This window comes from Pelobates fuscus, chromosome 13, assembly GCF_036172605.1.
Source record: "Pelobates fuscus isolate aPelFus1 chromosome 13, aPelFus1.pri, whole genome shotgun sequence".
Lineage (NCBI taxonomy): Eukaryota > Metazoa > Chordata > Amphibia > Anura > Pelobatidae > Pelobates > Pelobates fuscus.
The window spans coordinates 5,313,764-5,330,135 of NC_086329.1; the positions used below are offsets into that span (position 1 = coordinate 5,313,764).

At 42.5% G+C, this 16,372-nt stretch overlaps 1 protein-coding gene across 10 annotated transcripts in view; it reads left to right on the forward strand.

Moving 5' to 3' along the window:
- Window positions 1-16,372, forward strand: part of TRIM9 (tripartite motif containing 9) — a 76,996-nt gene that overhangs the window by 16,411 nt on the left and 44,213 nt on the right. For all 10 annotated transcript variants that reach the window (XM_063440366.1, XM_063440370.1, XM_063440367.1 and 7 more), the window contains exon 2: window positions 15,813-15,908. In XM_063440366.1, the coding sequence (XP_063296436.1) occupies window positions 15,813-15,908 (96 nt within the window). The remainder of the gene's footprint in view (window positions 1-15,812; window positions 15,909-16,372) is intronic.

Below are 16,372 nucleotides of genomic sequence, written 5' to 3' on the forward strand. Positions count from 1 at the left end.
TGCACAACAAAAATAAAGAATTAAAAAAAAAATAAAAATAATCTTAATTATTACAATATAGCTGTATAACGGCATACAAGGAAATCTTTTGTATAAATGTTTGGTTTGCACAGTGGAATGTTTTTAGTAAAAGATACTTTTTACTTGGCATTATGGAACTGAAAGTGCACTTAGTAAACATACAAAATTATTTTCTGAAATTAGAATTCATTGTGAAGGCCAGAGTAGCCAAACTGAAAAGAGAGCTGAGAAATGCATTAGTAAATTGGAAATTCACTTTGAATCATCACTTCAGTGAATAATCCTGAAAGTTTGTTACTCCAAGCAAAAAATAAATAAATACTAAAATAGAAAAAAAATAAAATAATTGGTCAAATGTAAATAGATGGTGCCTTGTGTTTAGAGGAAAGTCATGGTCACCTCAACAGGAGAATGGGTTTGGTAAACCGAGGAGTCAAACACGAACGACTACTAAAATGGAAATATCAGTTACCTCAGTTTTGTAAATTTAACAGAAAATGCTAGAGTTATAGCTCTTCTTTTATTCCTTGAAAATTCAAATTCACATACACCCATAGTGTCTCCAAAGTTGATCCTCTCTGGAAGAGTGAGGACAATCGTACAAATCCATTGGTGACGTTTAGATTTTGTTCTGACCCTGTGCACCATCTCAGTGCAGTGAATAGAACTGATATCCTACTGGGTATTTAAACATTTATAAAATGCTGATTAGAAGATAAACCCCCTTTTTTTTAAGTTATACCCATATTTATGCACAAAGTATCGACTCATCTTACATCTAAATAGTCAATGTAGTTTGGAGAAAACCTGTTAATGAATTTTTATGTTTTCCCCAAGGCACTTGGTTTTGTAGCAGGTTTGATAAAAGTGTAATTAAGACCCTGTTAAAATCTTTATAGATCAAAGAGTTGTAACTAATTGCTTGCTCTGGGATTTCCATTGATGGTATTCGAACCATGTTACGTTGGAAGAGTCTTGGGGGGAGAATACACAATGCTCGATGATCCTTCTGTGGGAACTTTGATACTCAGAGCTGTTTAGCGATGATCTATGAGGTTCTAGTTCATTTTAGTCCCATAACGTTTCACAGAATGAAACAAACAAAAAACTCACAAACCTGCAATTTCACTTATTTGTACTGATTAGACAAACTAACAGCTTTGCCTATTTAAGAAGCCATTGGCAAGAATCTTGGATGACACAATAAGGAAAACACAGTATGTTCCTGTGTTCTGAGACTAGTTAGAAACGAGATCTCTCTAGAAGGGTACTGAATCATAGGGGTGGACATGTACCCAGTACCAGCAGTTAGAGGGTGTAGTGAATAATTGGATTCTGGAGTCACCAGGATATCTGGACTGCGTTTGAGTCAACAGCGTCACCAGTTCCTCTAATCTCAATTTATCTCAACAACATTGCAGAACAACCTTATATCCTAAAGGGCTACTCCAACTTCTTAAAGCACTGGCTTTAATTACCGAAACCATTTCTGATGTAATTCTCCCCCTCTAAAAGTTTAGAATTAATAAATACTAAAATTTATATTTGTATCTACATCTGAGTCATAGTACTCCCTGCAGACTGATCCTCCTTGCCTGAAGTCACTCCTTCTCGCTAGAGAGTGAGGTCAGGGCGGGTGGACTGTGGAGAAGACAGGGGCGGTACGAGGATGGGGGCATGACATTATTGGCTGTCTGGTACCATCAGGCTGTGCATTCTGCTGTCAGTTTTGCACAGAATTGACATTAGCCAGCCTGGAACTTTGTCCATTGTGAAACAACTCCAAGCACCATAACCACTTGAAATCACTGTGCTTGGAGAAACCCTTTAAGAGTTCCACGTGATGTGAGAAGCGTGGAATACTTAATGCCTCGTTTATTGTTATCGAGAGTAACACCGTTGTTAATACATAGTTGCAGTGTAACACCCGGAAGGTGTATTTTCACTTTCCTTTTCACTTCTTACAGGGAAATCTCTTACTAATTAAATCTAAATATACTGATAAAACGTGTTAAACTACATTAGCTGTGAATGGATTACAGTATAACGAATCTCTTACTGATTAAAACTAAATATACTGATAAAACGTGTTAAACTAAGCTGTGAGTGTATTACAGTATAACGAATCTCTTACTGCAGCTCACACAGCAGACGCTTTCTGTTTATAAGTAAAGAATATAAACTTTATCCTAAAATGTCAAATGTTGCTAAACTCTCTGACAAATGCCATTGTATGCTTTCTGTGCAATGAAATGTCACTGTGATTTCATTTGAGCTGTCACAGTAATATTGAACGCTCCATGGGCCGCACTGAGAGGGAATTCTGCCAAACACAGCCACTTTGTTATTTTCTCTCTCTAACTAGCAACATCACGGCAATAAAATTAACCCATATCGGGGTTTATTCACTAAACACTGCATTCAGAAATTAAGCCTAACGTGACCAAACTGAGACTATAGCAGAGTTGGAGATATTTTCTAAATCACAGTTTTTGCCTAAACTTTGCAGTTTGTTTTCCAATTTGTACAAAAATGTTAGGAGGGCGATTTCCTCCCAGTCGGTCCCATCGCAGTATCCCCCCAATACGTCACAAGGTCCTAGAGAGGTAATGTATTTTACAGGGTGTGGCTGGAAGTGTGGCCAGGGGTGGGACTATTTCATTGTACGATTACTTCCTGACCTCTGATAGCCATTCAGGGAGCTGAGCAATGCGTTTATTTACACAGACTGCTTTCTAAACACATTTATTGTAGTTTAAAGGGCTATTCCAACCCTTTTTTATAAAATCTTTTTTGTTTTGATTTCTGTAAAATAAAGTATAAACTTACCTGGAACCCAGCCGAAGGCCGAGTTCCCCATGCTGGATTTAACGTACTGTCTGACGTCACAGCCTTTCTCTCCGGGGTCCAATCACGTGCTTCTCGTATAGAAGCATTTTACTGGACCGTTCAACTGACTCAGAGTGATGGCTTCCTCTTGCAGGCGCACTCCCAGTGCTCCCAGTGCTGCTTGTAAATGGAGCATCTTACATCTGTCGCCAGTAAGGAGTGCGTGCACACAAAAAGTGCAAATATCTTTGTATGTGCAGTGTTTCAAAATACACATTCTGCTAAAAACACAAGTGGTAATGTGGTTGGAATAATCCTTTAAAATGACTGGGAGTATTATTGCTGTGGAGCTCTGTGATACACTCAGACACATTACTGGGAGTATTATTGCTGTGGAGCTCTGTTATACACTCAGACACATTACTGGGAGTATTATTACTGTGGAGCTCTGTTATACACTCAGACACATTACTGGGAGTATTATTGCTGTGAAGCTCTGTTATACACGCAGACACATTACTGGGAGTATTATTGCTGCAGAGCTCTGTTATACACTCAGACACATTACTGGGAGTATTATTGCTGTGGAGCTCTATTATACACTCAGACACATTACTGGGAGTATTATTGCTGTGGAGCTCTGTTATACACTCAGACACATTACTGGGAGTATTATTGCTGTGGAGCTCTATTATACACTCAGACACATTACTGGGAGTATTATTGCTGTGGAGCTCTGTTATACACTCAGACACATTACTGGGAGTATTATTGCTGTGGAGCTCTATTATACACTCAGACACATTACTGGGAGTATTATTGCTGTGGAGCTCTGTGATACACTGACTCACCAACAACTCCGAGCTTAGAGCAATGGTGGACTTAGATGATGTAAAGAATAGCGTAATATGAATTGTTAATCTTTCTTTTTTATTTTATATCCTGTATAAAAATATAAAGCCTGCTACCTCTCCCAATTAATAAACTCCATTTATTTGCCACTTCCCGAGTGACCGTATAGTGATTTCTCATCCCCTCCCGTGTTTCCAGTAATAAAGCGTGTCGTACCCGCAGACCGTGTTAGATTAGAAACCGACGCTATTTTTGCTTTAAAATTAAATCATTACTTTAAAGGGACTCTATAGTCACCATATAAAAGCAAGAAAGACAGGTCCCCCAGCCTTCCTTCTTGCTTTTATATGAACTTTCATTCATTAAAAAAAAAAAATCGGTGTTTTTATATTAAAAACTTACCTCCGTTCCAGCGCCGAGCTCCCCGCTAGGCCGCGCCCCCTTTTTCGTCAAAATGACGAAATCGCGGGGCCCAATGGGACGGCTTCGCGCTGGACCAATCGCGTTCTTCATAGAGCGGCATTGAATGCCGCCCTATGAAGAACCTGAGCGCTTTACCGCGCATGTGCGCGGAATGCGCGTTCGCGAGCTGAGCTGTCTGACTGACAGCTCAGCTCGCTTTCTAAAATTATCAATAATAATTTAGGGCCCCCACCCGCCCTGTGCGGCGGGTGGGGGCCCTAAAATTATCAATGAGGGGGGGGACCTACTGTCCCCCCCCCGGCCCCCACCCCTGTGCGGCGGGTGGGGGCCCTAAAATTATCAATGAGGGGGGGACCTACTGTCCCCCCCCGGCCCCCACCCCTGTGCGGCGGGTGGGGGCCCTAAAATTATCAATGAGGGGGGGACCTACTGTCCCCCCCCCCCCGGCCCCCACCCCTGAGCGGCGGGTGGGGGCCCTACAATTATCAATGAGGGGGGGGACCTACTGCCCCCCCCCGGCCCCCACCCCTGAGCGGCGGGTGGGGGCCCTAAAATGATCAGTAAGGGGGGGGACCTACTGTCCCCCCCCGGCCCCCACCCCTGAGCGGCGGGTGGGGGCCCTACAATTATCAATGAGGGGGGGGACCTACTGCCCCCCCCCCGGCCCCCACCCCTGAGCGGCGGGTGGGGGCCCTAAAATGATCAGTAAGGGGGGGGACCTACTGTCCCCCCCCGGCCCCCACCCCTGTGCGGCGGGTGGGGGCCCTAAAATGATCAATAAGGGGGGGGACCTACTATCCCCCCCCCGGCCCCCACCCCTGAGCGGCGGGTGGGGGCCCTAAAATGATCAATAAGGGGGGGGACCTACTGTCCCCCCCCCGGCCCCCACCCCTGAGCGGCGGGTGGGGGCCCTAAAATTATCAATAAGGGGGGGGGACCTACTGTCCCCCCCCCCGGCCCCCACCCCTGAGCGGCGGGTGGGGGCCCTAAAATTATCAATAAGGGGGGGGGACCTATTGTCCCCCCCCCGGCCCCCACCCCTGAGCGGTGGGTGGGGGCCCTAAATACAAAGGGGGGGGGACCCTAGTTAACCCTCCCCCCCCCCAAAAAAATATCTCCCTACCTACCCCCCTCACCCTAAAAATAATGAGGGGGGACCATTAACTAAAAACCTGTAAAAAAATGAGATAAAATCAACTTACCATTCGATGTTTTCTTTCTTCTAAAATCTTCTTTCTTCAGCCCCAAAAAAGGCCAAATAAAAATCCATAATAACCGACGCAATTAAAAAAAAAAAAAAAAAAACCGAGCGCAAAAAAAAATAATCCATCTTCACCCATGGAGGGCTCCGCGCAGACTGAGCTCCGCAGGGCGGGGGAAGGCTTATAAAGCCTTGCCCCGCCCTGCAATTAGGCTAAGAACACTCTGATTGGTGGGTTTAAGCCAATCAGAGTGCTCTTTGTCATTTTACAAGCGTGGGAAAGTTCTTTGGAATTTTCCCACGCTTGTAAAATGACACAGAGCACTGTGATTGGATGGATTTCAAGCCATCCAATCACAGTGCTCTGTGTCATTTTACAAGCGTGGGAAAATTCCAATGAACTTTCCCACGCTTGTAAAATGACAAAGAGCACTGTGATTGGATGGCTTGAAATCCATCCAATCACCGTGCTCTGTGTCATTTTACAAGCGTGGGAAAGTTCTTTGGAATTTTCCCACGCTTGTAAAATGACAAAGAGCACTGTGATTGGATGGATTTCAAGCCATCCAATCACCGTGCTCTGTGTCATTTTACAAGCGTGGGAAAGTTCTTTGGAATTTTCCCACGCTTGTAAAATGACAAAGAGCACTGTGATTGGATGGATTTCAAGCCATCCAATCACAGTGCTCTTTGTCATTTTACAAGCGTGGGAAAATTCCAAAGAACTTTCCCACGCTTGTAAAATGACAAAGAGCACTCTGATTGGCTTAAACCCACCAATCAGAGTGTTCTTAGCCTAATTGCAGGGCGGGGCAAGGCTTTATAAGCCTTCCCCCGCCCTGCGGAGCTCAGTCTGCGCGGAGCCCTCCATGGGTGAAGATGGATTATTTTTTTTTGCGCTCGGGTTTTTTTTTTTTTTTTTTTATTGCGTCGGTTATTATGGATTTTTATTTGGCCTTTTTTGGGGCTGAAGAAAGAAGATTTTAGAAGAAAGAAAACATCGAATGGTAAGTTGTTTTTATCTTATTTTTTTTTTCTTTACAGGTTTTTAGTTAAAGGGTCCCCCCTCATTATTTTTAGGGTGAGGGGGTAGGTAGGGAGATAAGTTTTTTTTTTTTTTGGGGGGGGGGGGGGGGAGAGAGGGTTAACTAGGGTCCCCACCCCCTTTGTATTTAGGGCCCCCACCCACCGCTCAGGGGTGGGGGCCGGGGGGGGACAATAGGTCCCCCCCTATTGATAATTTTAGGGCCCCCACCCACCGCTCAGGGGTGGGGGCCGGGGGGGGGGCAGTAGGTCCCCCCCCCTTATTGTGAATTTTAGGGCCCCCACCCGCCGCACAGGGGTGGGGGCCGGGGGGGGACAGTAGGTCCCCCCCTATTGTGAATTTTAGGGCCCCCACCCACCGCTCAGGGGTGGGGGCCGGGGGGGGGGGCAGTAGGTCCCCCCCCTTATTGTGAATTTTAGGGCCCCCACCCACCGCTCAGGGGTGGGGGCCGGGGGGGGGGCAGTAGGCCCCCCCCCTTATTGTGAATTTTAGGGCCCCCACCCGCCGCTCAGGGGTGGGGGCCGGGGGGGGGCAGTATGTCCCCCCCTTATTTTTTATTTTAAGGCCCCCACCCACCGCACAGGGGTGGGGGCCGGGGGGGGACAATAGGTCCCCCCTTATTGATAATTTTAGTGCCCCCACCCGCCGCACAGGGGTGGGGGCCGGGGGGGCAGTATGTGCCACCCTTATTTTTAGGGCCCCCACTCACCGCTCAGGGGTGGGGGCCGGGGGGGGGGGGAGGAGAGTAGGTCCGTCCCCCCCCTCCCTTCAACCACTATTGTGGCCAGACAGCATCCCTGTGGGTTCGGGCTTCAGCTGTCAGCTGAAGCCACGCCCACAGCAGTGCTGACAGGCTGTCAGCACACAAAGCGCGTTCACAGTGCTTTGTGTGCTGATAGCCCGTCTGATGCATTCACCCAGAATGCATCGGACGAGAGGCCTTTTTAGGGCCTCTGAACTCGGAAGTCCCTCTGGTGGCCGTCTGATTGACTGCAACAAGAGGTGTTCCAAGCTTACAATGTAAACACTGCATTTTCTCAGAAAATACAGTGCTTACAAGAAAAAGGCTCCGGGTAGCTGTAGCACTCACCTAAACAACCTCATTAAGCTGAAGTTGTTCAGGTGACTATAGTGTCCCTTTAAGGTATAAAACAAATATACATTGACTGTGACATGGAAGTGGCTGAAACAGTGTATGAGTCTCCATATTGAAAAGCCATGAACGTGTCACTAAGAACGAGAGCGAAGCATTCTGGGCATCTCCTAGAGCGTCATTGTCTGTTTCCAGTAAACAGGGATAATTATTGCTTTCAGTGCCATTCATTTATGTGTGCTTTGTCAGGAATTCAAAGTTCATTTAAAGTGAATTTCCGGACACAAAAGCCAGATTGGAAGGATTTCACATTGGTTCACTGATTTTAGCATAAAGTGTGAAATTCGCTTTGTATTCACTTTGACAATCTGACCACTCTCGCCTTAATGAATAACCCTGTAGGTCTTTAACTGATCACGACCATCCCTATAAAATTCCCTCAGTAATTAACTAATTATTTATTTCCTCTGGTACCCTGGGAATTCAGTGTACTTCCAAACAGCACAGTCCGTGTACCTCCCAACAGCATGGGAAAGCCAAACTAATGTATACATTAAAAAATATCCCCAGCACCATAACCACTACAACTCGCTGTGGTACGAGTACTGCCTTGGTGTTGTCACAGTGTAAGCTGTCAAAGCGTTTACACAGATTTTATCTGGCTTTGTAGGGTGCACAAGGTCCATGGGGTCTTTCTTGCGATGTTAAAGTGAATGTTCAGTTAGCACACCAAATTTGGATGCATTTTATTGGCTGAGAGCATCAGCCTGCCGCTGTGGTTATGGTGCTTGGATTGCCCTTTTAAAGGAACACTATAGTGACAGAAATACAAACATGTTTTCCTGCCATTATTGCTGTGATAACATAATTTATGTATCTGGCCCCCCGTAACCAATGTAAAACGATTTACTCATCCTTATTACAGCACCGTGCGGGTCTGTTGCAGCTTGCCTCGCCACCATTCCACCTCCTTGGCTGAGATCATCAAAATAGACGATCTCAGCCAAGCCAAAAATATTGAGAGGCTATTGCGCATGCTTTGCAAAACGTCATGCAGCACTGATCGCGTCTGAGTGACTGCCACTAGTCAACAATGTCTTAACTTTACATTAAAATGCCTGCAAAGACAGACTCACCAGAACAACTACAATAAGCTGTATACTATACATTATGCTGTATACTATACATTATGCTGTATACTATACATTGAGCTGTATACAATATATTATGCTGTATATGATACATTATGCTGTATACTGTACATTAAGCTGTATACCATACATTATGCTGTATATGATACATTAAAATGCCTGCAAAGACAGACTCACCAGAACAACTACATTAAGCTGTATACTATACATTATGCTGTATACTATACATTATGCTGTATACCGTACATTAAGCTGTATACTGTACATTAAGCTGTATACCGTACATTAAGCTGTATACTGTACATTAAGCTGTATACCGTACATTAAGCTGTATACTATAAATTAAGCTGTATACTGTACATTAAGCTGTATACCATACATTATGCTGTATACCATACATTATGCTGTATACTGTATATTAAGCTGTATACCATACATTATGCTGTATACTGTACATTAAGCTGTATACCATACATTATGCTGTATACTGTACATTATGCTGTATACTATATATTATGCTGTAGTTGTTCTGGTGACTATAGTGTCCCTTTAAGCTGCAAAGTGTTTTTACTTCTTACCGATTACAAATAATGTGTGAAATGCATGCAATTCCCGTTTTTAGAGTTCTACGATCACTACAACAGCAGCAGTTTAAACAGATTAGATTCAAACAGAATTCTATATCATTAAAGATGACATGATATAAGAGTTCATGTGATGTAAATACCCCGAAGCATTCTGGTGAGAGCGCCCCCTGCAGGCTGCGCATACAATGTATCAAACTGCGAACCTAGCCACAGCGTGTCCTTTCTCTCCATGCAAACAGAACGGCTCAAAGATTTCCTAACTGTATGGTGCGTGGTGTTTAAACCATCTCCGTCTAGAAGTATATTCTGCTATTTGTCTTCCTTTACGATTCAGAGAAAGAAAATGACAAGAGTGTACAAGTTCAGCTGGCAAAGGTTCATGGGATTTGTAGTTCTGGAGCAGTCAGGATCTTACCGTGTGACCAGTCCTGCAAAAAGATTTGATTTATTACATTGCGAAATGTGGTGTATTCAAGTACAAACGTGACAAATTATTGCCAAATAACCGAGTTGACAAAGTTCCAAAGCAGACTATTTTACCCTACGTTTTGAAGATTTAGTTTCAGCTCACTGTTTAGTAGATAACCCCCCCCCCCCCTCAGGAAGAAGGTGGGGGGGAAATCGCACGCCAAATATAAATGTCAATTTTGCAACTGGATAGAAATCAATGCCAGTTAATGATGGGTGCAGCGCAGATTAATAAGTCTATAGGTAATATTATTTATTACGTGACCTCCATATTGATTACCAAAACGCCAAGAACTGAGACATTACGTGTATTGAGTTTCAGAGAGCTGGGGAAATAGGAGCTAAATGTTCTCTCTCCCCTGTGGCACAAAAACTGTTAAACAAATTATCTGAAAATGAGTGAGAAGCACTATGCACTTACAGACCGAGTTATGTTTTATTAGACGGTCCTACATCTAGGTCAATCACAGGCCAACAAGCGTCACGGGTGTGGCACATATTTTGCTTTGTAAATCACAGAGGAAAAGTTAAATGTGCCAGATCATAGGAATAAACAGCTCTGCAGCTCCTGTTAGCACAGTGATGGCTTATGTTGGTAAATTAAATGAAACATGATCTAGTAGCTGTCTGTCCATTCCACATTATGGAGATCCATCAATAATGCTGCCCCGCAGTATGAAGAATTCACATTCTGCTAGGGGTAATCAATATATTCTGATCAATGAGGGTATTATGGGATTCCTTCTGTCATTAAGTAGCTTTCTGGCTGAGAACTATGAGAAATTATACTTCTTACAACTTTGGAAGCCGAGATTTGCGATCACTGGTCTGGATAGATTGGGCTAACTCCAATTGATCCATACTCACAATACGATTAGTCTTTGATATCTTGTATTTGCACACAACAAGCAAACCGCAGTTCATGAATGTATGTACTTATCCCCTTGTTCATACTTGTCAACATTTACAAGCATGAAGCCAAGACAGGTGGGGTTCCGCAGGGGTGGGGCCAGCATTGGAGGGTGCCAGTAATGCAAACCAATGACACCAGACTTAGAGGGCTGGTGGTCTGGCTAGCAAGCAAGACAGGGGTGCCCAGATTCGGACTGCGATGAATCACCAGCATCTGGGCTGAAATGTCCTGGAGTTCCCTAGTCCAGCAGCAAGTACAGTTACACATGCACTCGTCTCCCCAAAAATGGACAGGGTCATTAATGGCCTTTTGGTCGCCTAACTGACGCTGGATGACCTCACGCTTTGCATGAGGACATCCAGTGTCATCCAAAATCTCATAGGAAAGCATTGATTCAATGACCCAGCGCCGAGGGATATGATGGAAGTGATAAAAAGGGCTTTTTAACGCTTTATGCGCTGCGGAGGTGGGGAGGGCGCACAAGCAAGGTGGGCAATATAGGGTACTATATGCTAGGAATACAACGTTGTATTCCTAGCCTGCAGTTTCTCTTTACATTTATCTCATCTTCTGTGGGAAAATAAATGTTAGGGAAATCATATATCTGTAACCAGTGCTATTGAGAGATTTCTGCAGATTTTAATCAGTTTTGGGTTTAAAAAGATTAGAGGTTGTTTTTCCAGGTTGGCTTTTTGTTGTCTAAACTTGCCTAAAATGTAAACATTTATTGTCATTAGACACCAGTGTTATGTGCAATAGTTTATGAAATCGAATGCTTAATTATGAAAAAAATATATTTTAATGCTCTTTGTGATAGAATCTCCATTAAATGTTTTAATTCAGTTAAAAAAAGGTTTTTAGTACAAAAAAAAAAAACAGCACAATTACAAGTGTTTAAATCTCACTTTTAAGTTGGAATCCATGGTAACCAGAACCCGCCTATCTAAGGCTATATATAGACCCTAATTATATTGAGAACAGGCGTAGGTGCTAAGCGCAATTTTCTCTGTGGGAGCAACGAGCAGGCGCCCCAGATTCACATTGTGATTGATTAATTTATTGACATTGTGAGAGCCGCTTCTTAAAACGGGGATTATTCGTTAAACTGTGAATTGTGGAGAATTGAGCTCGGAATTGGGTTTTCGCTGACTGTTACAACACACAGAACACGTTCTTTTTCAGTTTGTTTCAGCAAATTACAAACCATTTTATTTAACTACTCTAGATTTCTAACTACTCTAAGTTAAATATTTACTTGGAAAATCGGATGCATAGGTAGGACCAAGGATAGAAACAGCGTTTTCATGCACTTGCTGTTCAGGGACACCTAAACAATTAAAGGAACTCTAAGCATTAGGAATCCAAACCTGCCTGTCATCAAAAAGTTACTCAATATAGTATCCCTTAAATATTCTGAAATATTAGCATTGAAGCACAACTACTGGCCTCAGATGAGAAGCAGAACTCCTCCCTTTTAACTTGTGATGTCATGTAAAGAAATGGCACTTCCTTATTCCATATTGCAGTGTTTGTATGACTTGCAATGTGTATCTCAAAGCATTATATAGGACAAGGTACTTTGCTCCCTTTGTCAACCTCCCAGAACAAACACTGTCAGAGGAGATGTACTATGTCTGATTAAACATCATGTATTATTCATTTTACATAGTTTGTTAGGTTTCTCCAGGTTTAGCGAGTTTTTATTTAACAGAATCCCTAATTTATAGCTGGAGAGTAACTGCTCACAGCTTTTATAAAGGGAAATCCCCATGATAGTGAATTCAGAGCTTGATATGTGATGAATATGTTTAACTACCAAACAGAAAATTGCCAAATGAGCCACCAAATTACAAATAACACAGTAACTGGTTTTATTTATTTTAATGCAATTTGTTTATTCCAGAGTAGTGTTTACAAATTATAAAATTAAGGTTTATAGAATGTACCGGTAAAAGGTTTTGTTTTTTTAATGGAATAGATTTACAGAGGCGCCGATATTAACATTTCTTATATTATATCAATAAAGCCAGTTCCCAAAGTGCTAACAAATGAAATGTATTTTTGCCTTTACTTTTATACCGTTAAAAACGTCCAATATGGCGCCCAATGTAGGAGGTGGCTCTGCTCCCATATTGGAATAAAGGGTAATGTTCAGTTAACAATAATTTGTTTTCACAGATATGATTCAGACACTGAATAAACCTCTATACTTTTGATATTGCTTTATTCATTGATTGCGTAGTGTGTGTCCCTTTACATGGACACGCTGTGCATCATAATCATTACAGCTCATTGTATTTCTACAGCTCATTGTATTTCTGCTACTCATTTTATTTCTACAGCTCATTCTACAACTTCAGCTCATTGTATTTATGCAGCTCATTCTACAACAACAGCTCATTGTATTTCTGCTACTCATTCTATAACATCAGCTCATTGTATTTCTACAGCTCATTCTATAACTACAGCTCATTGTATTTCTACAGCTCAATCTATAACTACAGCTCATTGTATTTCTGCAGCTCATTGTATTTCTGCAGCTCATTCTATAACTACAGCTCATTGTATTTCTACAGCTCATTCTATAACTACAGCTCATTGTATTTCTACAGCTCAATCTATAACTACAGCTCATTGTATTTCTACAGCTCATTGTATTTCTGCAGCTCATTCTATAACTACAGCTCATTGTATTTCTGCTACTCATTATATAACTACAGCTCATTGTATTTCTACAGTTTATTCTATAACTACAGCTCATTGTATTTCTACAGCTCATTCTATAACTACAGCTCATTGTATTTCTACAGCTCATTCTATAACTACAGCTCATTGTATTTCTACAGTTTATTCTATAACTACAGCGCATTGTATTTCTGCAGCTCATTGAATTTCTACAGCTCATTCAAAAATGTCAGCTCATTTACAGCTGATTGTAATGTTTATGATGTTATAAATCGCGGGGGGCACATCCCCCAATTTAAAAAAAAAAAAACAACTAAACAGTATTTAGTTTTTTACAACGCCATGACTCCCGGTGGCGCCCATAAGCCACACTGACAATGCAGAATTTCACAATACCAGTTTTGTCTCATGAATGATGGCGCTGTGCCAGCACGGGAAAGTAACACAAATATTTAGTAAAATTGTTTATTGATATTGTTCAGTGACCTGGATCATAACTCCGCAGAGATGCAGTCAAGGCCTCGGGGGATTTACAATGTTTTGTTTTACAAGAGCAATCATGTGTTCACCACGAGTCTTAGAAAAGGGTTTCGATATATTATTACTAGGTAGACAAATCAATAAAAGGCGATATATCGAGAGGAGAAGGAAATAGCGGCTTCGTTGTTTTGGTATTTTGCCTGAAATACCCCAATTCTCTATAAATGGCCTTATTTAGACACTGTGTTTGTGTGTGAATTAATATGTTGTGTATTTCATGTCAGCCTGTCATTCTTTTTGTAATATCATTGAATAGATAAAGCTATCATCCAAAGGCAAAAACATCACAGAGAGACCACCAATCACACGCTGAGCTCCCCTCCCCTCCCCAGCCATTACCCCCATAACCAGACATATATTACCCCTGTACTATTCAGGAGGTGCGAGAGCACGATGTTTTGGAGAGTTTGCCCTGAGTTGAACTGATGAGTCCCAAGTTCTGATTAAACATTGCACGCACGGTTACATGGTGTTGGTTAATGAGCTCTCAATATGCAGACCCGGGCTGTGTAGAATCTCTTTTCTGTTCGAGGCTTGGATAAGTGAGGCTGTGGGGAGCTAAAACTAGCCTGCAGGGCACCGTAGGGGGTAAACGTGCCATATCGATACAGTAAGTGATTCCGCCCCCGGTTGGTTTTACATTAACCCGGTTTACGGTTTCTTTTCATCTTCTTGGTGATATTTGGTTGATCCTGGTTACCCTAAGGATGGGTAATGCGATCAGAGAAGGTTTAAGATACCACAGAGCCCCAGGCACGTTACCAATCTGGGGCCCCATCTACACTCTTCGTTTAGGGATGGTGAATGGGACCACGCTTGGCCAAGTATCTCCATTGCTCTTGGCTCTGGTCTAATCCCCAGGCGGCCCCTTTTGTCACATTATGGTTAGTCCTGCAATGATTTCGATGAGTAATATGATACAAGCCTTCTATCTGTTCAGTTGTTCCTGGGAAGAGACTCACCTGTATTTAGCGAGTTTTTTCTGATTGATCCATGACAGTTTTCCAAGACCCTGCGGAGGTCAGTGACAGCCGTCCTCTCCTATAATCACAAATCTCCTCACACCATCTTTATTTTTCAGCCTTCCATTCGTCTTTAAGCAGCCCGATTTATTCAGCAGCTGCGTACGCTGTCCCAGCTCGACTAATTCCATTCCCGTACACAATCTGATGAATCTCCGGGAGAAAGCAGACAACTAATTACATTTCCAGAGCCCCACAGAGACATGCAATATTAATTCCAATTGCCCGAGTCTTGAAGGTCATTTAGGGAAGATTGCAGCAGATGATAGAAAACATTGCTATTTATTTATAGCGGTCTGACTGATCTGTGGTCTGCACGTTTACCACTCAAACAGTTCATATTTAATAACAAAGTAAGAAAGTGATTTTTATTTAAAAGTGTGTTTTAAATAAAAAAATGAGGTGACTAATTGTTCTTGTTTAATATATGTGTTTACAGATACAGCAGCCGAGTTATTTTTCTACCTTCTAAGGACACTATAGTCATAACTCTATCTTAATGAGGCAGTTTCTGAGTATAGGGCATGCCCCTGCAGTCTCGCTGCTCAATTCTCTGCCATTTAGAGGTTAAATCACGTTTGTATCTGTTTATGCAGCCCTAGCCACACCTCCCCTGGCTGTGACTGACACAGTCTGCATGGAAAAAAAACACTTCATTTTTCAATCAATCAAGGTTCTAAAGTCGAGCATTCTATTGGTTTCCATGGTGATTACTCCTTTCAAAATGTTACCCCAGAATGACTATTTATCCATATTCCGTTGTTGCCAGGATATTATGGGAGAGTCTGATAGAGAAAGCTGGACTTGTGGATGAATAGTTAATAAAATGGACCGAGCTCGACTCCAAACGAATGTAAACATTTCTGTTCATTTCCTCCTGTTTGCAGATCAGTCCCTCCCCCAATATATCCCTTGCGATTGCACGTTTTGGTCTGTCCCTCCATTGTGTTTTTAAGTGACCCGTTCGTGTTTGTTTTTGCAGAGTCAACTTTCCCAGGCCCTGAGTGGGTTGTCAGACAGAGCGAAGGAGGCCAAAGAATTCCTTGTACAACTGCGGAATATGGTCCAGCAAATCCAGGTACATTCATCCACTGACAACAAGGCAAGGAGACAGAATAATCAGTTACTCCCCACTCCATTCATGTCATTTACATCATTCTGCTTCCTGACGTTGGCAGACAAGACACTAGAACAGTCGGATAGAAGTTCATCCATGCATTTGCTGCCATGCATTGACATTTCTAGGATCACAAAGCCGTGGGGGTTACAGTGAGCTGTGTCTGTACAATGGGTTTAGAATTAACAGTTACACTTTTTTATTCTGTTTGTAATATTATTTGTGTCTATTGCGTCATGAAGGACTAACAGAGTCGTGTATAAAGATACACAAATTACCTAAACAGTAGGCCTTGAAAATCTTTATATCTGGAAAAAGCTCAACCAGGATACCCTATAAAGTGTAATAGTTTATTAAAGAAAATATATAAACTAATATAAAACCGTCTCCTCCTCCCCCCATCAAGGTGGCTACTTACAAAGTGC